At 39.3% G+C, this 25,289-nt stretch overlaps 1 protein-coding gene across 1 annotated transcript in view; it reads left to right on the top strand.

Annotated features, from left to right (window-relative positions):
• The window catches only part of DNAH7 (dynein axonemal heavy chain 7), a 784,664-nt gene that overhangs the window by 650,476 nt on the left and 108,899 nt on the right, over positions 1-25,289 (top strand). The window contains exons 55-57 of the mRNA XM_053698573.1: positions 2,842-3,042; positions 7,574-7,735; positions 20,580-20,762. Coding sequence (XP_053554548.1) covers positions 2,842-3,042; positions 7,574-7,735; positions 20,580-20,762 — 546 coding nt within the window. The remainder of the gene's footprint in view (positions 1-2,841; positions 3,043-7,573; positions 7,736-20,579; positions 20,763-25,289) is intronic.

Consider the following 25,289-nt stretch of genomic DNA (forward strand, 5'->3'; position numbering starts at 1 on the left):
CGCCAAAGCATCACTGTAACAGCGATGCTTTGGCGCAAAGGGAATCTGCTGAAAAGCAGTCTTGAAGTAAAAATGTGTGTCGTGAACCTCATTTGCATATATTACCCAGAATCCTTTGCTGCATTGGAAACAATGTAATTCAGAGGTTTTCCGTGGGAAAAACAATCCTTCTGGCCTGTCTAGATTTGTTAATGAACTGCACAATGAGTTATTCTTTCTCTCTCTATCTCTCTCATATTATATAAAGAGCAATGAGACAGCACCCATTGGTCCTTTTACACAGCAAACAAGCTTTAATGAAGTGCTACATTAAAGCTTGTTTGCTGTATAAAATGACCAGTGAGGTCTGTCTCATTGCTCTTTATATGTCAACCTGTCTGGCACCCTGGCATGTGCAAATTATAGATGAGAGTGCGCTATCTCTGGACTGCTATATATGTATTTTATATATTATATATTTCTATGATATTTTAAACTTCTATATGTTTAAGACTTAAGTCTGGACTTCCTACCATACAATACATTTATAAGCAATTAATATAAATTTAGATATCATAATACATCCACATTATCAGATTTTCAAAAAAATATGACTTTTTATATAAAAGGCAAATTAACTAAGGTGTAATTTTTGTTGTTATCTTTAGGTATGAGTATGTCTTCGTACTTTGTAATAATTTCTATATTTGCATTTATAATTGCTAAAGCAACTGTTTGTGCAGTTCCACCGGCTGCCAAAACGGGACCTGTCACTCACCCTAGACAAGTGAGTTTGGGGGGAGTTACCTCTGCCACATCATAAGTGTCACAGATGCTAGCATTGGCACCTGCACCATAAAGGCTCTAAAGCTATCTCCACAGTTTGATAAACTGAGCCTTTTGTTTCAATGCAGTTACAGATATTTTATTTGTGAACACATTTTCTTCACAAAATAGAGCCATGTATTACTTGCTGGGGGTGCAACTCACTAAAAGTAAATATTATTAATATTTTGGAAATCAAAACTCAAACTTCTGTAATAACCCTTAAAGGTTCATTGTTGGCCTCTGCACCTTTAAAGGGTATTGCGGAAATCTGTTAGTTAGCATATTCCTTTTTAGTTAATTTACTCTTAAAGGGGCATTAAACACTAAATATATGCTAGATAGAGTGATGCATTCAAAGAAAAGATTAATCTGAGAATAACATGTAGATATATTTTTTAAAGTTTCATTAGTTGTTTAAATAGTGACACAATAAGTGTAAAATGTTAGCAACAATGGGAGCTGCCATGTTGTAACTTAGGTTACTTTCTCTGCTGTGGCCAATTTGGGACAATTATAATTAGTTCACTAGAGTGTGCAAAATGACTGTGTGGAATGTTATAGTGTTCTACATTTCTAAAAGGGACTAAAATACTCACAATTTGAGGATGGAATTACAGGAAAGGGGGACAAAATAAATAATGAAAGTATATTGTAGAGGTTTTTTTTAATATATAAATATAAGATTTAGCATTTTATATTACTATCTCAAAGTGTTTAATGTCCCTTTAAAATTATAGGTGACCTCAGTTTGTAGCTCCTTAAAAGGGGAGAGATAGTGATACTTGTTTAAAAATGTATTGGTTTCACACTGAAACCATGTTTCTTGATATCTTCTTACCTTTAATCTTCCCAACACAGCATAACCTGCAACTTTGTGTTGTATGTGTGATTATTTACAGCTGTATTAGGATCCAGCTAAGTGGAGTTATTGATTTCTCGAATTCTATTTGGAAACATTTTGTGTGACTTGTGCAAGGTCACAGAGAACTAATACAAGGATTTACAGCTAAATCCATCTGCTTTAAAGGAAATGTTCTCACCATTGCAGGAGGAATATAAGTAGTATTATACCGGAATTGTGTCTGATGTTTCAAATAAGCTACCTTTACTGATAGAAACTTGAAACATTTGGACGATCTAAAACAGAATATTTTAAATATTACCATCTATGTTTCTCTAAAGAAATGATTGCTCTGAAGTATAGAATGCTACACCCACCTTGTTCACAAAACATAATAATAATAATATATATATATATATGTTACGTGTATAGTCAGAAATCCAGGTAATCCTAAGATTACCCGGGTAAACCTGACATTACCCAAGTGGCTGTGGGTAAAGCCCGATCTAATGTAAATTCCCCATTGCCCCCCTTGAACCCCCCAGGTGGAGGCAAAAACATAGTGAAGATGTGTGAATTACAGTGCATCGTATATATGTTTGATGCAGTGACTTAACGCACTCTGAGAAGATTCATCATGTTACATCGGGATTACCCACAGACATTTTGGTAATGTCAGGTTTACCCAGGTAATGCTAGGATTACCCAATTTCTTACTTTACCCGCAACATATACATATATATATATATAAATTGTAGACGCAGCTCCATCCAACAGATTGATTTTATCTTAGATGGGTAATTACAATTATCACAGTTTTTATTTCTTTCCAGTGGTAGAGAAAAAGTAGAAAGACAAACCTGTGCTGTTCTCCTTTTTATTAAAAATAAATACATCGTAAAACTAGTAGGATAAGTTTGACATTTTCATTTGAGGTTTACAGTAACGTATAAATAACAAGACCCTGATGCTGTCAACTAATCTGATACTATGTAATATAATATTGTTTGGGGTACCTGTACAGACCCAGAATTTAGTAGCTGCAAAACATATTCCATCTTTCATAGAAGGAAGCAAGTTAAAGGTAAAAAGAAAAAATATATATACGGCTGATACCTTGTGCTAAATATTTATGACATGTTGAAATCAAATTGCAGCGTATGTTTGTATTTAAATTCTTTCTAATTCCACAGGAGCTTAATCCTGAGACTACACATCCAGATTTCCGCCTTTGGCTTACAAGTTATCCATCACCAAACTTCCCTGTGTCTGTACTGCAGAACGGTGTGAAAATGACTAATGAGGCACCCAAAGGTTTGCGTGCTAATATCATTCGCTCATACCTGATGGATCCTATCTCTGATCCAGAGTTTTTCAGTAGCTGCAAAAAAATGGTTAGTTCTGTTTATTAGCTCCAATATCCATCCTATTTTTTTAACCACATTTTATAGTTGATTCACACAGTAGCTATTTTTACAGCTCATTACTAATCCAGAAGCCAAATGTTAACAAAATAATTGCATTACGCTGATGTTGTAATCATATAGCAGTGTGTATTCTGATAAAATAATGCAAACAATATGTATTTATAGTAATGAAACAAAGATTGCAAAACCTGATTGTTGGAATCTCAGGGCTGTATTTTGAATTAATAAGTAATATAAGGTCATTAGCTATTTTCAAACCACCTGCTGTCTCGTGATTAGGTGTATTTGCCTTAAAAGTGTTTTCCTTTTTCTTAGAATGCAAATGAGTTAAATTATGAAATGTCAGTGAAGAATTCACTGCAGCGCTGTTACTCACACTGAATTAGCAATGTTAAAGGACCACCCTACTGTAGTTAATTTATTATAAAAACATTTTTATGTTTAAAGGGACACAAAACCCAAAATGTTTCTTTCATGAGATAGAGAATTTTATTTTAAACAACATTCCAATTGACTTCTATTATCTAATTTGCTTCATTCTTTAGATATACCTTGTTGAAAAAATAGTGATGCACATCTGTGAGCCAATCATAGGAGGCATATATGTGCAGCCACCAATCAGCAGCTTCTGAGCCTATTGAGATATGCATTTTAATAAAGGATATCAAGAGAATTAAGCAAATTCTGAAAATATAAGTAAATTGAAAAGTTGTTTAAAATTGAATGCTTATTCTAATTAATGAAAGAAACAATGCGGGTTTTCATGTCCCTTAAAGTGTATAAAAATTAAAAGCTTGGGGCCCCATCCGATATGCAGCGTCACCCGCAAAAGCCGGCAACGCCGGTTTTTGCGCGGGTTTGGTATCACATATACGGCGTAGCATACAACTTACGCCCGTATATTTCACCTGTCGCCCGCAATTCTTACTCCCATATGCTAACATGGGACCGCATTGTAAATCGTTATCCAATATCCAGCGCAAGGCCTTACGTGGCGAAAATGGAGAAATCTTACTCCATTTTCACCTCGCCATAAAATGCAGCCGTAGCAGGCCTTGCACTGAGTATGGGAGCACCGTAACTCCCTAAAATGCCAGCAAAAAAAAACCTAACAACTAACGCATGCGCAATGTCTATCTACCTTTCAACCGCAATCCCCCACCGCAATACCTAATAAAGTGTATTAACCCCTAAACCGCCGCTCCCGGAGCCCACCGCCACCTACATTATATGTATTAATCTCTAAACCCCGCTCCCGGACCCCACCGCCCCTAAATAAAGTGTTTAACCCCGCCGCCACCTACATTAAATTTATTAACCCCTAATCTGACCCGCCTACACCGCCGCCACCTACATTAAATTTATTACCCCTAATCTGACCCCCTACACCGCCGCCACCTACATTAAATTTATTACCCCTAAACCTAAGTCTAACCCTAACACCCCCCAACTTAATTATTATTTAAATAAATCTAAATAATATTACTATTATTAACTAAATTATTCCTATTTAAAACTAAATACTTACCTATAAAATAAACCCTAAGATAGCTACAATATAATTAATAATTACATTGTAGCTATTTTAGGATTTATTTTTATTTTACAGGCAACTTTGTATTTATTTTAACTAGGTACAATAGCTATCAAATAGTTAATAACTATTTAATAGCTACCTAGTTAAAATAATTACAAAATTACCTGTAAAATAAATCCTAACCTAAGTTACAAATACACCTAACACTACACTATAAATAAATTAATTAAATAAATTAACTACAATTATCTAAAATAAAATAGAATTAAATAAACTAAACTATAGTACAAAAAAAACAAACACTAAATTACAAAAAATAAAAAAATATTACCAGAAGTTTAAACTAATTACACCTAATCTAAGCCCCCTAATAAAATAAAAAAGCCCCCCAAAATAATAAAATGCCCTACCCTATAAATTACAAATAGCCCTTAAAAGGGCCTTTTGCGGGGCATTGCCCCAAAGTAATCAGCTCTTTTACCTGTAAAAAAAAGAACAATCCCCCCCAACATTACAACCCATCACCCACACACCCCTACTCTAAAACCCACCCGATCCCCCCTTAAAAAAACCTAACACTACCCCATTGAAGATCACCCTACTTTGAGCCGTCTTTCCCCAGCCGGGCCGAAGTCTTCATCCGATGGGGCAGAAGAGGACATCCAGACCGGCAGAAGTCTTCATCCTATCCGGGCAGAAGAGGACATCCGGACCGGCAGATATCTTAATCCAAGCGGCATCTTCTGTCTTCATCCATCTGACGAGGAGCGGCTCCATCTTGAAGACATCCAGCGCTGAGCATCCTTCCTGGCCAACGGACTAACGACGAATGACGGTTCCTTTAAATGACGTCATCCAAGGTGGCATCCCTCGAATTCCGATTGGCTGATAGGATTCTATCAGCCAATCGGAATTAAGGTAGGAAAAAGCCGATTGGCTGATTTAATCAGCCAATTGGATTGAAGTTCAATCCGATTGGCTGATTAGATCAGCCAATAGAATTGACCTTGAATTCTATTGGCTGATCCATTCAGCCAATCGGATTGAACTTCAATCGGAATTCTAGGGACACCATCTTGGATGATGTCATTTAAAGGAACCGTCATTCGTTGTTAGTCCGTCGGCCAGGAAGGATGCTCCACGCTGGATGTCTTCAAGATGGAGCCGCTCCTCGTCGGATGGATGAAGATAGAAGATGCCACTTGGATGAAGATGTCTGCCGGTCCGGATGTCCTCTTCTGCCCGGATAGGATGAAGACTTCTGCTGGTCTGGATGTCCTTTTTTGCCCCATCGGATGAAGACTTCAGCCCGGCTGGGTGAAGACGGCTCAAGGTAGGGTGATCTTCAATGGGGTAGTGTTAGTTTTTTTTAAGGGGGGATCGGGTGGTTTTTAGAGTAGGGGTGTGTGGGTGGTGGGTTGTAATGTTGGAGGGGGATTGTTCTTTTTTTTACAGGTAAAAGAGCTGATTACTTTGGGGCAATGCCCCGCAAAAGGCCCTTTTAAGGGCTATTTGTAATTTAGTGTAGGGAAGGGCATTTTATTATTTTGGGGGGCTTTTTTATTTTATTAGGGGGCTTAGATTAGGTGTAATTAGTTTAAACTTCTTGTAATATTTTTTTATTTTTTGTAATTTAGTGTTTGTTTTTTTTGTACTATAGTTTAGTTTATTTAATTGTATTTTATTTTAGATAATTGTAGTTAATTTATTTAATTAATTTATTGATAGTGTAGTGTTAGGTGTATTTGTAACTTAGGTTAGGATTTATTTTACAGGTAATTTTGTAATTATTTTAACTAGGTAGCTATTAAATAGTTATTAACTATTTAATAGCTATTGTACCTAATACAAAGTTGCCTGTAAAATAAAAATAAATCCTGAAATAGCTACAATGTAACTATTAATTATATTGTAGCTATCTTAGGGTTTATTTTATAGGTAAGTATTTAGTTTTAAATAGGAATAATTTAGTTAATAATAGTAATATTATTTAGATTTATTTAAATAATAATTAAGTTAGAGGGGTGTTAGGGTTAGACTTAGGTTTAGGGGGTAATAAATTTAATGTAGGTGGCGGCGGTGTAGGGGGGTCAGATTAGGGGTTAATAAATTTAATGTAGGTGGCGGCGGTGTAGAGGGGTCAGATTAGGGGTTAATAAATTTAATGTAGGTGGCGGCGGGGTCCGGGAACGGCGGTTTAGGGGTTAAACACTTTATTTAGGTGCGGCGGGGTCTGGGAGCGACGGTTTAGGGGTTAATACATATAATGTAGGTGACGGTGGGCTCTGGGAGCGGCGGTTTAGGGGTTAATACTAGGATAGGTTTATTGCGGTGTGGGCTATGGAGGTTTAGGGGTTAATAATTAGGCTTATTGCGTTGTGGGGGGTTGTTGGTCTAGGGGTTAATACATTTATTATTAGGAGTGAGAGGGGGGATTGCGGATATAGGGGGATACGTATCGGGCTTATTTTTGGGAGGCGTGTTAGACAGTTATATTTTTAACTTTTCTTAGGCACCGGCAGTTTCTAAAGTGCCGTAAGTCACTAGCGACTCCAGAAATTTGTAGTTACGCTTATTTCTGGACATCGCTAGTTTATCAGACTTACGGCACTTTAGGAACTGCCGGCGGGTATATGTAATACCCTGATGTGCGAGGTGAAACTACGAGCGGCGTGGGTTCCCTCGCTTGCGCCGAAAACTACGCCATATATCGGATCGCGCCAGTGATATTCTCGAACTACCATCTGAATTATATGATACAGCTTTTGAATGAACATGTTTTTCCTATTTAATATTCTATTTTTAAAGATGTCTACAAAACACAGAAAGTCACTGAATCATGTAGCCCAATACAGAAACACACACACACACACATATATATACATATAACAGTCAGTACAACACTAAAATAATTTCATACTTCATGTCTTACAAACATTTAACCTTTGTTTCATGGAAAAGATGGAGTTCAAGAAAATGCTGTTTGGTCTGTGCTTCTTCCATGCTTTGGTTCAAGAAAGAAGGAAATTTGGTCCTTTGGGATGGAATATTCCCTATGAATTCAATGAGACAGATATGAGGATCAGTGTTCAACAACTGCACATGTTTCTAAATCAATATGAGGTAAGAATACGCTAAACACTCCTTTTTCAGCATTGTATATGTTGGTAAATTGTCTTCTATTAACGTTATAGATGTTAACTTTAATTGTAGGCTGTAAAGAAGAGCCATGAAACTTGCAGCTAAGGCTCCCTTTAGCACCAGACCCTGTATTATAGCAATAGTCAGAGCAGCATGCGTATGCTCTTACTGAATATATGGAGTGGCTTTTGATTGGCTATATCTCCTGCTCTCTCCGATCTGACACAAAAAGCTCCCAATATGGGGCCCAGAATAGAAGCATTGGAAACAGATAAACTTGGCTGCGGGCTTCACTGTTCCAAAGTCCTAGTGTTGCTACAATTCATAACATACATTATTAAAGTGGCATGAAGCCCAACATTTTTATTTCTCTTGTTAAGTGTATCCAGTCCACGGATCATCCATTACTTATGGGATATTAACTCCTCCCCAACAGGAAGTGCAAGAGGATTCACCCAGCAGAGCTGCTATATAGCTCCTCCCCTAACTGCCATTACCAGTCATTCTCTTGCACCCAACAAATAGATAGGATGTGTGAGAGGACTGTGGTGATTATACTTAGTTTCATACCTTCAATCAAAAGTTTGTTATTTTATAATAGCACCGGAGTGTGTTATTCCTTCTCTGGTAGAATTTGAAGAAGAATCTACCTGAGTTTTTCTATGATTTTAGCCGGAGTAGTTAAGATCATATTGCTGTTTCTCGGCCATCTGAGGAGAGGTAAACTTCAGATCAGGGGACAGCAGGCAGATTAATCTGCAAAGAGGTATGTAGCAGCTTATTATTTTCTGACAATGGAATTGATGAGAAAATTCTGCCATACCGATATAATGTAAACTCAGCCTTAAATGCAGTAGCAGCAACTGGTATCAGGCTGTCATGTATGTATATTTTACACTTCAGTATTCTGGGGAATGGCACTTCACTGGAATTATACTGTATGCATAAAACTTTAGCCTAATTTGCAGGGACTAGCAACAGGCTTTTTAATAACACTCAATTTATTAATGTTAAACATTTTTTGCTGGCATGTAAAATCGTTTAATTTTCTGAGGTACTGGGTGAAAAAATGTTTTGGGCACTATTTTTTTCCACTTGGCAGTCGTTTTATTTAATTTATGACAGTTTACTGATCTCTCTCACTGTTATGTGTGAGGGGGAGGGACCTTTTTTGGTGCTTTTGCTACGCATCAAAAAATTCAGTCAGAAGTTTATTGTCTTCCCTGCATGATCCGGTTCATCTCTACAGAACTCAGGGGTCTTCAAAACTTGTTTTGAGGGAGGTAATCACTCACAGCAGAGCTGTGAGATTGTAGTTGACTGTGATAAAAAAAAAAAAAAAAACGTTTATTTCTGTATTTTTTTTTTTTTTTTTTTTCTGCTATCAGGGTTAGTTATCCTTTGCTAATGGGAGCAATCCTTTGCTAAAATTGTGTTTTTTACAAAGATTTGATGCTATAACTTTTCAGTTTATTAATTTTCAACTGTCATAACTTTTTCTGTGCTTCTTATAGGCACAGTACGTTTTCATATTATAGTAAATTACTTGAAAAGTATTTCCAAGTTGCTAGTTTATTTGCTAGTGTGTTAAACATGTCTGATTCAGAGGAAGATATCTGTGCTATATGTGCTAAAGCCAAAGTGGAGCCCAATAGAAATTTATGTACTAACTGTATTGATGCTACTTTAAATAAAAGTCAATCTGTACAAATTGAACATATTTCACCAAACAACGAGGGGAGAGTTATGCCGACTAACTCGCCTCACGTGTCAGTACCTGCATCTCCCGCTCGGGAGGTGCGTGATATTGTAGCGCCGAGTACATCTGGGCGGCCATTACAAATCACATTACAGGATATGGCTACTGTTATGACTGAAGTTTTGGCTAAATTACCAGAACTAAGAGGTAAGCGTGATCACTCTGGGGTGAGAACAGAGTGCGCTGATAATATTAGGGCCATGTCAGACACTGCGTCACAATTTGCAGAACATGAGGACGGAGAGCTTCATTCTGCGGGTGACGGTTCTGATCCAAACAAACTGGATTCAGATATTTCAAATTTTAAATTTAAGCTGGAAAACCTCCGTGTATTACTAGGGGAGGTGTTAGCGGCTCTGAATGATTGTAACACAGTTGCAATACCAGAGAAAATGTGTAGGTTGGATAAATATTTTGCGGTACCGGCGAGTACTGACGTTTTTCCTATACCTAAGAGACTTACTGAAATTGTTACTAAGGAGTGGGATAGACCCGGTGTGCCGTTCTTACCCCCTCCGATATTTAGAAAGATGTTTCCAATAGACGCCACCACACGGGACTTATGGCAAACGGTCCCTAAGGTGGAGGGAGCAGTTTCTACTTTAGCTAAGCGTACCACTATCCCGGTGGAGGATAGCTGTGCCTTTTCAGATCCAATGGATAAAAAGTTAGAGGGTTACCTTAAGAAAATGTTTGTTCAACAAGGTTTTATATTGCAACCTCTTACATGCATTGCGCCTGTCACGGCTGCAGCAGCATTTTGGTTTGAGTCTCTGGAAGAGACACTTGAATCAGCTCCATTAGATGAGATTACACACAAGCTTAAAGCCCTTAAGTTAGCTAACTCATTTATTTCAGATGCCGTAGTACATTTAACTAAACTTACGGCTAAGAATTCCGGATTCGCCATTCAGGCACGCAGAGCACTGTGGCTAAAATCCTGGTCAGCTGACGTTACTTCTAAATCTAAATTGCTTAATATACCTTTCAAAGGGCAGACCTTATTCGGGCCCGGGTTGAAAGAAATTATCGCTGACATTACAGTAGGTAAAGGCCATGCCCTGCCTCAAGACAGAGCCAAACCTAAGGCTAGACAGTCTAATTTTCGTTCCTTTCGTAATTTCAAAGCAGGAGCAGCATCAACTTCCTCTGCACCAAAACAGGAAGGAGCTGTTGCTCGCTACAGACAAGGCTGGAGACCTAACCAGTCCTGGAACAAGGGCAAGCAGGCCAGGAAACCTGCTGCTGCCCCTAAGACAGCATGAATCGAGGGCCCCCGATCCGGGAACGGATCTAGTGGGGGGCAGACTTTCTCTCTTCGCCCAGGCTTGGGCAAGAGATGTCCAGGATCCCTGGGCGTTAGAGATCATATCTCAGGGATACCTTCTAGACTTCAAATTCTCTCCCCCAAGAGGGAGATTTCATCTGTCAAGGTTGTCAACAAACCAAATAAAGAAAGAGGCGTTTCTACGCTGCGTACAAGATCTTTTATTAATGGGAGTGATCCATCCGGTTCCGCGGTCGGAACAAGGACAAGGGTTTTACTCAAATCTGTTTGTGGTTCCCAAAAAAGAGGGAACTTTCAGGCCAATCTTGGATTTAAAGATCCTAAACAAATTCCTAAGAGTTCCATCGTTCAAAATGGAAACTATTCGGACAATTTTACCCATGATCCAAAAGGGTCAGTACATGACCACAGTGGATTTAAAGGATGCTTACCTTCACATACCGATTCACAAAGATCATTACCGGTATCTAAGGTTTGCCTTTCTAGACAGGCATTACCAGTTTGTAGCTCTTCCATTCGGATTGGCTACGGCTCCGAGAATCTTCACAAAGGTTCTGTGTGCTCTTCTGGCGGTACTAAGACCGCGAGGAATTGCGGTAGCTCCGTACCTAGACGACATTCTGATACAAGCTTCAAGCTTTCAAACTGCCAAGTCTCATACAGAGTTAGTACTGTCATTTCTAAGGTCGCATGGATGGAAGGTGAACGAAAAGAAGAGTTCTCTCTTTCCACTCACAAGAGTTCCCTTCTTGGGGACTCTTATAGATTCTGTAGAAATGAAGATTTACCTGACAGAAGACAGGTTAACAAAGCTTCAAAATGCATGCCGTGTCCTTCATTCCATTCAACACCCGTCAGTAGCTCAATGCATGGAGGTGATCGGCTTAATGGTAGCAGCAATGGACATAGTACCCTTTGCACGTCTACATCTCAGACCGCTGCAATTGTGCATGCTAAGTCAGTGGAATGGGGATTACTCAGACTTGTCCCCTACTCTGAATCTGGATCAAGAGACCAGAAATTCTCTTCTATGGTGGCTTTCTCGGCCACATCTGTCCAGGGGGATGCCATTCAGCAGGCCGGACTGGACAATTGTAACAACAGACGCCAGCCTACTAGGTTGGGGCGCTGTCTGGAATTCTCTGAAGGCTCAGGGACAATGGAATCAGGAGGAGAGTCTCCTACCAATAAACATTCTGGAATTGAGAGCAGTTCTCAATGCCCTTCTGGCTTGGCCCCAGTTAACAACTCGGGGGTTCATCAGGTTTCAGTCGGACAACATCACAACTGTAGCTTACATCAACCATCAGGGAGGGACAAGAAGCTCCCTAGCAATGATGGAAGTATCAAAGATAATTCGCTGGGCAGAGTCTCACTCTTGCCACCTGTCAGCAATCCACATCCCGGGAGTGGAGAACTGGGAGGCGGATTTCTTAAGTCGTCAGACTTTTCATCCGGGGGAGTGGGAACTTCATCCGGAGGTCTTTGCCCAAATACTTCGACGTTGGGGCAAACCAGAGATAGATCTCATGGCGTCTCGACAGAACGCCAAGCTTCCTCGTTACGGGTCCAGATCCAGGGATCCGGGAGCGGTTCTGATAGATGCTTTGACAGCACCTTGGACCTTCGGGATGGCTTATGTGTTTCCACCCTTCCCGATGCTTCCTCGATTGATTGCCAGAATCAAACAGGAGAGAGCATCAGTGATTCTAATAACGCCTGCATGGCCACGCAGGACTTGGTATGCAGATCTAGTGGACATGTCATCCTGTCCACCTTGGTCGCTACCTCTGAAACAGGACCTTCTGATCCAGGGTCCCTTCAAGCATCAAAATCTAATTTCTCTGAAGCTGACTGCTTGGAAATTGAACGCTTGTTTTTATCAAAACGTGGTTTTTCTGAGTCAGTTATTGATACCTTAATACAGGCTAGGAAGCCTGTTACCAGAAAGATTTACCATAAGATATGGCGCAAATACTTATATTGGTGCGAATCCAAGAGTTACTCATGGAGTAAGGTTAGGATTCCGAGGATATTGTCTTTTCTACAAGAAGGTTTAGAAAAGGGTTTATCCGCTAGTTCCTTAAAGGGACAGATTTCAGCTCTGTCCATTCTTTTACACAAACGTCTGTCAGAAGTTCCGGACGTTCAAGCTTTTTGTCAGGCTTTAGCTAGGATCAAGCCTGTGTTTAAAACTGTTGCTCCACCATGGAGTTTGAACTTAGTTCTTAATGTTTTACAGGGGGGTCCGTTTGAACCCCTTCATTCCATTGATATCAAGTTGTTATCTTGGAAAGTTCTGTTTTTAATGGCGATTTCCTCGGCTCGAAGAGTCTCTGAGTTATCTGCCTTACATTGTGATTCTCCTTATCTGATTTTTCATTCAGACAAGGTAGTTCTGCGTACTAAACCTGGGTTCCTACCTAAGGTGGTCACTAACAGGAATATCAATCAAGAGATTGTGGTTACATCTTTGTGTCCTAATCCTTCTTCGAAAAAGGAACGTCTGCTACACAATCTAGATGTAGTCCGTGCCCTGAAATTTTATCTACAGGCAACTAAGGATTTTCGACAAACGTCTTCCCTGTTTGTCGTTTATTCTGGTCAGAGGAGAGGTCAAAAAGCTTCGGCTACCTCTCTCTCCTTTTGGCTTTGTAGCATAATACGGTTAGCCTATGAGACTGCTGGACAGCAGCCTCCTGAAAGAATTACAGCACATTCTACTAGAGCTGTGGCTTCCACTTGGGCCTTTAAGAATGAGGCTTCTGTTGAACAGATTTGCAAGGCTGCAACTTGGTCTTCTCTTCATACTTTTTCCAAATTTTCCAAATTTGACACTTTTGCTTCTTCGGAGGCTATTTTTGGGAGAAAGGTTCTTCAGGCAGTGGTTCCTTCCGTATAAAGAGCCTGCCTGTCCCTCCCGTCATCCGTGTACTTTAGCTTTGGTATTGGTATCCCATAAGTAATGGATGATCCGTGGACTGGATACACTTAACAAGAGAAAACATAATTTATGCTTACCTGATAAATTTATTTCTCTTGTAGTGTATCCAGTCCACGGCCCGCCCTGTCACTTTAAGGCAGGTAATTTTTCCATTAAACTACAGTCACCACTGTACCCTATGGTTTTCCTTTCTCTGCATGTTTTCGGTCGAATGACTGGTAATGGCAGTTAGGGGAGGAGCTATATAGCAGCTCTGCTGGGTGAATCCTCTTGCACTTCCTGTTGGGGAGGAGTTTATATCCCATAAGTAATGGATGATCCGTGGACTGGATACACTACAAGAGAAATAAATTTATCAGGTAAGCATAAATTATGTTTTCATGATTCAGATCAGAGGCGTAACTAGAAACCACAGGGCCCAGGTGCAAGAATCTAAGAAGCATTATTGCAAAACTGTTGTCATATAGTGATCAACATATGTGTATGCCACCTGTCCAGGTATGCTCCTTACCAAAGGGATATCAAGAGAACAGAGTACATTTTAAAGGTTGTTTTTCTCTTGTTAAGTGTATCCAGTCCACGGATCATCCATTACTTATGGGATATATTCTCCTTCCCAACAGGAAGTTGCAAGAGTCCACCCACAGCAAAGCTGCTATATAGCTCCTCCCCTAACTGCCATTACCAGTCATTCTCTTGCAAGTCTCAACATAGATAGGAGGTCGTGAGAGTCTGTGGTTTTTTATACTTAGTTTATTTCTTCAATCAAAAGTTTGTTATTTTTAAATGGCACCGGAGTGTGCTGTTTATCTCAGGCAGTATTTGGAAGAAGAATCTGCCTGCGTTTTTTCTATGATCTTAGCAGACGTAACTAAGATCCAGTTGCTGTTCTCACACATTCTGAGGAGTAAGGTACTTCAGAGGGGGAATGGCGTGCAGGTTTTCCTGCAAATAAGGTATGTGCAGTAAAATATTTTTCTAAGGAATGGAATTGACTAAGAAAATACTGCTGATACCGAAGTAATGTAAGTACAGCCTTTAAATGCAGTGAAAGCGACTGGTACCAGGCTGATTGATAGAGATATATGCTAAGGTATGTGCAGTAATATATTTTTCTAAGGAATGGAATTGACTAAGAAAATACTGCTGATACCGAAGTAATGTAAGTAAAGCCTTAAATGCAGTGATAGCGACTGGATCAGGCTTATTAATAGACATACATACTCTTATAAGAATGTGTTTTAAAACGTTTGCTGGCATGTTTAATCGTTTTTTAACATATGTTTGGTGATAACACTTATTGGGGCCTAATTTTTCCACATGGCTGGCTTAAATTTTGCATAGAAACAGTTATAGGGAAGGTAATCCACAGCTCAGCTGTGGCAGTTTTGTTGTGTCTGTTTAAAAAAATGTTGTTTATTTTTTTTTTTTATCTGTTTTTTGCATTAAGGGGTTAATCATCCATTTGCAAGTGGGTGCAATGCTCTGTTAACTTATTACATGTACTGTAAAAATTTCGTTTGATTTACTGCCTTTTTTCACTGTTTTTCAAATTTTGACAAAATTTGTTTCTCTTAAAGGCACAGTAACGTTTGTTATATTTGCTTGTTAACTTGATTTAAAGTGTTTTCCAAGCTTACTAGTCTCTTTATTAGTTCTAACATGTCTAACATAGAGGAGGCTCTGTGTTTATTATGTTTAAAGCCATGGTGGAACCCCATTTTAGAATGTGTACCAGATGTACTGATTTCATGTTAAACAATAAAGATCATTTTTTGTATTTAAAAACATTATCACCAGAGGATTCTGTCGAGGGGGAAGTTATGCCGACTAACTCTCCCCACGTGTCAGACCCTTTGACTCCCGCTTTAGGGACTCACGCTCAAATGGCGCCAAGTACATCAAGGGCACCCATAGCGTTTATTTTACCAGAGGATTCTGTCGAGGGGGAAGTTATGCCGACTAACTCTCCCCACGTGTCAGACCCTTTGACTCCCGCTCCAGGGACTCACGCTCAAATGGCGCCAAGTATATCAATGGCGCCCATAGCGTTTATTTTACAAGACATGGCAAAGGTTGTGTATAATACACTGGCAGCAGTATTAGTCAGACTACCTGAAATTAAAGGAAAGCAAAACAGCTCTGGGGGTAGATACAGAGCATACAGACGCTTTAAGAACCATGTCTGATACTACCTCACAATATGCTTAGTCTGTGGGTGATATTTGTGACTCAGGGAAGATGATTTAACCTGATTCTGATATTTCTACATTTAAAATTTATGCTTGAGAACCTCCACTTGTTGCTCAGGGAGGCTTTAGCTGCTCTGAATGAATGTGTACAATCGCAGTGCCAGAGAAATTGTGTAGACTGGATAAATAATATGCAGTGCCGGTGTGTACTTATGTTTTTCCAATACCTAAAGAGGTTTACTAAAATTTTTCATAAGGAATGGGATAGACCAGGTGTGCCGTTCTCTTCCCCTCCTATTTTTTAGAAGAATGTTTTCTAATAGTTGCCACCACACGGGACTTATGGCAGACAGTTCCTAAGGTGGAGAGAAGAGTTTCTACTCTAGCTAAGCGTACCACTACCTCTGGCGAGGACTGTTGTGCTTTTTTAGATCCAATGGATAAAAAATGTTTATTCAACAAGGTTTTATCCTGCAGCCCCTTGCACGCATTGCTCCTGTCACTGCTGCTGCGGCGTTCTGGTTTGATTCTCTTGATGAGGCTTTACAGGCTCCATTGGATGAATATATTTGACAAGCTTAGAGCACTTAAGCTAGCCAATTCCTTTGTTTTCTGATGCCTTTGTTCCTTTGACTAGACTAACGGCTAAGAATTCTGTTTTTTACTATACTGGCGCGCAAAGCGCTATGGCTTATATCATGGTCAGCTGTCGTGACTTTAATAAATAAGCTACTTAACTTCCCTTCAAGGGGCAGACCCTATTCAGGCCTAGTTTGAAGGAGATTATTACTTATATCACTGGAGGAAAAGATCATGCCCTTCCTCAGGACAGGTCCAAATCAAGGGACAAAAAAGGCCTAATTTCCGTGCCTTTCGAAAATTCAAGGCAGGTGTGGCATCAACTTCCTCTAAGGCAAAATAAGAGGGAACTTTTGCTCAGTCCAAGGCGGTCTGGAGACAACCGGACCTGGAACAAAGATAAGCAGGTCAAGGAGCCTGCTGCTGCCTCTAAAACAGCATGAGGAACGGACCCCTATCTGGTAACGGATCCTATAGGGGGCAGACTTCATTCTTCGCCCAGGCGTGGGCAAGAGATGCCCAGGATCCCTGGGCATTGGAAATTATACCCCAGAGATATCTTCTGGATTTCAAAGCTTTCCCCCCCCAAAAAAGGGGAGTTTTTGCCTTTCACATTTATCTGCAAACCAGATAAAGAAAGAGACATTCTTGCATTGTGTACGTGACCCATTTAGTTCCAATAGAGGAACAGGGACACAGTTTTCCTCAAATCGGTTTGTGGTTCCCAAGGAAAGGAAACCTTCAGACCTATTTTGGATCTAAAAGATCTTAAACAAATTCTTTAGAATTCTATCATTTAAGATGGAAACTATTCGTACCATCTTAACTATGATCCAGGAGAGTCAATAGAGGACTACAATGGATTTGAAGGATGCTTATCCTCACATTACGATGCATAAAGATCACCATCGGTTTTTCAGGTTTGCCTTTCTAGACAGGCATTACCAGTTTGTAGCTCTTTCCTTTAGGTTAACTACAGCCCCTAGAATCTTTATGGAGGTTCTGGGGTCACTTTGGCGGTCCTTAGGCCGCGGGGCATAGAAGTGGCCCCTTATTTAGACGACATCCTGATACAGGCGTCAAACATCCAAGTTGCCAAGTCTCATACGGACGTAGTACTGGCATTTCTGAGATCGCATGGGTGGAAAGTGAACAAGGAAAGAGTTCTCTATCCCCAATATCAAGGGTTTCCCTCCTAGGGATTCTGATAGATTTTGTAGAAATTAAAATTTACCTGACGGAGTCCAGGTTGTCAAAGTTTCTAAATTTCTGCCGTGTTCTTCATTCCATCCGCGCCCTTTGGTGGCTCAGTACATGAATGTAATCGGCTTAATGGTAGCGGCAAGGGACATAGTACCGTTTGCACGCCTACATTTCAGACCACTGCAACTATGCATGCTCAGCCAGAGGAACGGGGATTACACAGATTTGTTCTCCTGTTAAATCCGGACCAAGAAACCAGAGATTCTCTTCTCTGGTGACTATCTCGGGTCCATCTGTCCAAGGGTATGACCTTCCGCAGGTCAGATGGGACAATTGTTACAACAGATGCCAGCCTTTTAGGTTGGGATACAGTCTGGAACTCCCTGAAGGCTCAGGGATAGTGGACTCAGGAGGAGACCCTCCTTCTAATGAATATTCTTGAACTGGGAGCGATATTCCATGCTCTTCAGACTTGGCCTCAGTTAGCAACTCTGAGGTACATCATATTTCAGTCGGACAATATCACGACTGTGGCTTACATCAACCATCAAGGGGGAACAGAAGTTCCCTAGCAATGTTAGAAGTCTTAAAATAATTCACTGGACAGAGACTCACTCTTGTCTAAAAGCTATCCCTATCCCAGGTGTTGAGAACTGGGAGGCAGATTTTCTAAGTCGTCAGACTTTTCATCCGGGGGAGTGGGAATTCCCTCCGGAGGGGTTTGCACAAGATCAAGCAGGAGAGTGCTTTGGTGCTTTTGACAGCGCCTGCGTGGCCACGCAGGACCTGGTATGCAGATCTGGTGGACATGTCATCCTTTCCACCACGGTCTCTGCTTCTGAGACAGGACCCTCTACCTCAGGGTCTTTTCAACCATCTAAATATAACTAATCTGAGATGGACTGCCTGGAGACAGAACGCTTGATGTTATCAAAGCATGGCTTCTCCGAGTCAGTAATTGATACCTTAATACAGGCATAAAAGCCTGTCTCTAGGAAAATTTAACATAAGATATGGTGTAAATATCTTATTGTTATGAATCCAAAGGTTACTCATGGAGTAAAGTCTGGATTCCCAGGATATTATCTTTTCTCCAAGATGATTTTGAGAAAAGGGTTGTCAGCTAGTTCTTTAAAAGGACAGATTTCTACTCTGTCTATTCTTTTGCACAAGCGTCTGGCAGGTATTCTAGACGTTCAGGCATTTGGTCAGGCTTTGGTTAGAACCAAGCCTGTGGTTAAAAATGTTGCTCCGCCATGGAGCTTAAAGCTGGTTCTTAAGGTTCTTCAAGGAGTTCCATTTGAACCTTTTCATTCCATAGATATCAAACTTCTATCTTGGAAAGTTCCTTTTTGGTAGCTATTTCCTCGGCTCATAGAGTCTCCGAGTTATCTGCGTTGCAATGTGATTCTCCTTATCTGGTTCTCCGTACGGATAAGGTAGTCCTGTGTACCAACCTGGGTTTTTACCTAAGGTGGTATCTAACAAGAATATCACTCAAGAGATTGTTGTTCCATTCTTGTATCCTAATCCTTCTTCAAAGAAGGAACGTCTATTACACAATTTGGACGTGGTTCGTGTTTTAAAGTTTTACTTACAAGCTACTACAGATTTTCATCAAACATTCACCTTGTTTGTTGTCTATTCTGGACAGAGGAGAGGTCAAAGGACTTCAGCAACCTCTCTGTCTTTTTGGTTAAAAAGCATAATTCATTTAGCTTATGAGACTGCTGGACAGCAGCCTCCTGAAGGGATTACAGCTCATTCTACTAGAGCTGTGGTTTTCACTTGGGCCTTTTTTAAATGTGGCTTCTGTTGAACAGATTACAAGACGGAGTCTTGGTCTGCGTTTCATACTTTTTCAAATTTAACAAATTTGATACCTTGCTTCTTCGGAGGCTATTTTTGGGAGAAAGGGTTTTTTACAGGCAGTGGTAACTTCCGTTTAAGTACCTGCCTTGTCCCTCCCATCATCCGTGTACTTTAGCTTTGGTATTGGTATCCCATAAGTAATGGATGATCCGTGGACTGGATACACTTAACAAGAGAAAACATAATTTATGCTTACCTGATAAATTTGTTTCTCTTGTAGTGTATCCAATCCACGGCCCGCCCTGTCACTTTAAGGCAGGTAATTTTTCCATTAAACTACAGTCACCACTGCACCCTATGGTTTTCCTTTCTCTGCATGTTTTCGGTCGAATGACTGGTAATGGCAGTTAGGGGAGGAGCTATATAGCAGCTTTGCTGTGGGTGGACTCTTGCAACTTCCTGTTGGGAAGTAGAATATATCCCATAAGTAATGGATGATCCGTGGACTGGATACACTACAAGAGAAACAAATTTATCAGGTAAGCATAAATTATGGTTTTTTTTTAATTGATCAATATGTCTAAATTATGAAAGAAAAAAAAAGGGTTTCATGTCCCTTTAGAAAAACTAATCTAGCTTTCTTGTAGCATCATTCTCTAATGTCTGACTTGCCTTTTTTTATGTACACTGCAAGCAGCTATTGAAGTATGTAGATTTAGCAAAGGGCTTAGCAAAGTGTCATTGATTGTCCATAATTACCTCTCTGGAGTTCTGGGTTGTTTTGAATGTTATAGACTGGTGGCAGAAGATAACTCACTGGTACTAGAGAAACTAAAAATATTCACAGTAGCCAGGAAATGCCTGGGAGCTTTAAAGCAAGGAAACATGGAAATCACACAAATATTATGGATCAATTACCTAAATTATGTGAATGTCAGATGTTCAAAATAATCACGCTATCAAAATTAAAGTAAATCTATATAAAGACAGAGTAAACAGCATAAATATATATATTGTACGTGCGCTAAAATGTTCATTTCATGTTGTAGGAGGTACCTTATGATGCAGTACGATATATGACTGGGGAGTGTAACTATGGAGGACGAGTAACTGATGACTGGGATCGTCGAACTCTGCGCAGCATTTTAAATAAATTTTACACCCCTGATATTATTAACCCAGATTACAAATTTGACTCCAGTGGCTTATATTATGCACCATCCGATGGAGATGTGAGTAAAACATTTTTTGTATAACATTCTCTTTCTATGTTGTATTCGTGTATTCTATTTTTATTATGGGATTTTATGTGTTTTTATTTAACCTCTTAAGGACATATGACGGAATTTTTCCGTCATAAAACAATTGAGCAAACTGAAAGCTGTGTCCTTAAAGGGTTAATAGTCACACATATTAAATGTGTATATGTGTATATATATATATATATATATATATATATATATATATATATATATATATATATATATATATATATATATAAAATAAGACCATGGAATGCATTTCACTACAGACAGCATATGTGCTTCTATATGATTTCTATTTATGTATGGGTGGTTAATATATATCTGCAACTACACTGGCCCGCTCATTAACAAAGCTGTGCATAACAAATAACAGTGCAAGTTACTGTACAGCTCAGCAGTGGTTTGCTGCCTATGTTACACAGAAGCCCAGGGTTACTATAACTGTAGGTTGCCCTGCATAAGTGATGCAGAAGGGGCCACATGATAATCAAGGAGCAGCTGCCAATGCATTTCTCAACAGTAAGAAATCTGTAATACTAGCCTTACTTTATTATTTTCCATGTGTTTCACTTTATTAATTGTCCCCCCCCCCCAAATAATATAAAATAAACATTTTAAAAGGGGTGGGTTGGTATACTGGATCCACTGGGTTGTACTGGCTCCCTTAGCCAAAAACTGCCAGTCCTTCTCTACTCAGTAGCAGCCTTTCACCATTGCATATCAATTGCATGATGTTACATGTCTCTGTTATCTGCTACTAGTCGAAATGGTTTACTTCAAAGCCAAGTTTTAGATAACATTAGTGTCATTATACTAGGAATTTCATTTTTAATAAAGCATTTTAAAACCCACCTAGGTGGCCTTTATTATCTGCATCAGGCTCACAGACTGCCAGTTCAGGCAAGACTGAGCAATGACTGGATAGACAGTTTCTCCACCCAGAGGATAAAACCTCTTAAGTAATCCACAGCTGGATTACTATTGTTATTATTATCAGACATAATAGTGACAGGTACCTGATGCTGATATAGTGGTTAGCATTCAGTGAAGGTAGCAGAAGAGTAGTCTGGGAGGCTGGGTCCTACACAAACAAAGCAACTTGACCCAAATCACAAGGCAAAAGAATAGTTAGGGACAGGCAGACTTCAAAACCAAAACAGCAGTCAAGGTATCAAATCAGGGGCAAAGGAAGGGTAAAGCCCAGAAAGGAGGTCAATCATGTCACAATAAATGGTGCACCCTTAGAAGTATGTTCACCAAACAGGCAACCAGAAAAAATAATTTATGCAGAAATGGCTCAAAATCCCAGAGACAACATCATAATAAAGCACACAAAGTCTCAGCTATATAAGGCCAATAGGTACATTTGAAACCGATGTAGGAAGCAAGAACAATGTGACACCCTCTGGCATAATACATTATTAGAAAAAAAGCTTGCGGAAAAGGAGAATTGTATATATATTTATATAGAATTTTCCAGTCTAACATATAAAATGTAACATCATTTTGTTCCATTAACTATTAACTAACTAGGGGGGGTGTCAATCAACCCGATCGTACTCGATCGGGTTGAATTGTGGCGATTCCTGTCCGCCTGGGTTATGGAGCAACGGTCTTTAGACCGCTGCTTCTTAAGTGCTGTTTCTGGCGAGCCTGCAGGCTCACCAGAAACACGGGCCCTCAAGCTCCTTTCAGAGCTTTATAAATGGGCCTCTTAGTCTTATACATCTCATCAGTCATCACCAGATGTTTTGAAGGCTTTTTTTTATCTGGAGTTGCCTTAAGGTTTTAGCAACCTAAAATTAAAAATACTTCATATTAACTAGTATTCTGAGATACAAGCAAATGTTTCTGTGAATGTTATTGTTTTTGGGGCACAATAATTAATATAGGTGATAACAAATGATTTGTTTCAATTCCTGTAAGCAGCGTTAAGGATACAATGCTTTAAGGGTAATATTTGGCACCAAGGGGTCGATTACAATCCTTTAGATAAACTTATCAAGTGATTTATCTACAAAAAATATCCATAAACTCTAACGGTGATTTTATGTTTAAAACCATTAGATACATATTTTTCTAAAATACCCCAGATTAGTAATGTCAGCTCCAATATACATCTAAAACCACTTCATAAATGACCCAAATGTGACATTTCTCCTCCATACAATGAATACTTTTGAATTGCTGTACATGTAAAATAAAGTACAAATGAAACAAATCATCCCTTTCTGTTGTACATCGTCTGTACTTCAATTTATATGTCCACCCATGCAACAAGTTCCCTGCAGACTTCTTTTACTGGTAAATGTAATTATTGTTTATAAATAGCTCCTTTATTCTTTTTTCAGCATTTGAAAAAGCTGATTTAGCCTGTGGTATCCTTATCTATACTGAACATTTCTTTGCTTAAGTATAGGCTATTTACAAGCAATTATACTCCCAGTGAGGTGTAAGAGAGATAAATAATAAAATGTTAATTTGCCATTGTTCTCTGTAAGAGCCTGATGATCAAAAACTTAGCGGCATGGAGAGAAATCGCACAAACTTTAGGTTCTTTTTTTTTTTAGCGTTTATACAGCAATTTATGTGTCTCCTTTATACGCAGAACCCCATATAGGGCTAGATTACAAGCGGATTGCTAAATTAACGTGCTCCCGTAAATGGGCAAATTTGTCCATTTACAGGCGCACGTTAAATAACCAGCCATTACAAGTGGCTGGTTAATGCTACCGTGAGCTCGCGTTAGCAATTAGCACTCTGGTTAATTTAAAAAATGTCCCCCAATTGCCCCAAAAGTGTCCCAAACCGCACAAAGCAATTTTAAGGCGTAAAAGTGTTTGGATATGTGGTGTAAAAAAAAACAGCACTGAAAAGGTCTATAGGGACTGTATTATTCCTATAAATATATATGTATATGCTTATATACATATATAATGATGTGTTAATATGTGTATAAACACATAAATATATATATGTATATATTCATATATATTTAAAATTTGCTGGCTATTGCTGCGTGACTTATCCCCTTCGCTGCGCTATGTTCTCTGTCGTGTATCACAGCATGACAACGAGGCTCCCGTTGGAGCCTATGGAAGCGCAATTTAGCACTCCACTCGTAATCTAGTCCATAATTTGCCTTTCTAAAATTATTTGAAGGATCTCACCATACTGATGAGCACTGTTCCCCCTAAGGTGCGCCAGAGGGCGGCCGCACACCTTCCCTCTCGGTGTTGCACAGCTAGCACATCAGGCCGTGCAACACCGGAGGCTAAAATATCTGTCTCCTGTCTCCTGTGCTGAGCGCTCGATTGTCAAGATGCAGCATGCACCCCTGCCAGCCAGTGACATCATGCATGGTGATTATCCTATGTGCGGCTACGGTCATGGCTTAGTAACAAGGCAGAGTAAGAGAAGCTGTCATCCCCATGGTAACAGCATATCAACAACAGCTTAGTGCTTTCTGACAGAAGCTGTCATTGTGAGAAGGTGAGTTATGGTGCCTCCTCATGATTAGGCAGTATGTTAGCAAGCCCTACTTAGAAAATATCCTTTTGTTCTAGAATATGTTTCCCCTTATAGTATGTTACATATTGTATATATAATATATAATATATATTTTATATATATATATATATATATATATATATATATATATATATATATACAGTGTATATTGGAACTTGATTACATTCTTATTTGAAGTCCATTGAGTGTTTTCTGACTTTGGGCTATATATATATATATATATATATATATACTGTATAATATATATATTATAAATAATTATATATATATATATATATATATATATATACCGTAATTATATATATATATATATATATCTATATATATATATATATATGTGTATATACAGGGAGTGCAGAATTATTAGGCAAATTAGTATTTTGACCACATCATCCTCTTTATGCATGTTGTCTTACTCCAAGCTGTATAGGCTCGAAAGCCTACTACCAATTAAGCATATTAGGTGATGTGCATCTCTGTAATGAGAAGGGGTGTGGTCTAATGACATCAACACCCTATATCAGGTGTGCATAATTATTAGGCAACTTCCTTTCCTTTGGCAAAATGGGTCAAAAGAAGGACTTGACAGGCTCAGAAAAGTCAAAAATAGTGAGATATCTTGCAGAGGGATGCAGCACTCTTAAAATTGCAAAGCTTCTGAAGCGTGATCATCGAACAATCAAGCGTTTCATTCAAAATAGTCAACAGGGTCGCAAGAAGCGTGTGGAAAAACCAAGGCGCAAAATAACTGCCCATGAACTGAGAAAAGTCAAGCGTGCAGCTGCCAAGATGCCACTTGCCACCAGTTTGGCCATATTTCAGAGCTGCAACATCACTGGAGTGCCTAAAAGCACAAGGTGTGCAATACTCAGAGACATGGCCAAGGTAAGAAAGGCTGAAAGACGACCACCACTGAACAAGACACACAAGCTGAAACATCAAGACTGGGCCAAGAAATATCTC

This window comes from Bombina bombina, chromosome 1, assembly GCF_027579735.1.
Source record: "Bombina bombina isolate aBomBom1 chromosome 1, aBomBom1.pri, whole genome shotgun sequence".
Classification (NCBI taxonomy): Eukaryota; Metazoa; Chordata; class Amphibia; order Anura; family Bombinatoridae; genus Bombina; species Bombina bombina.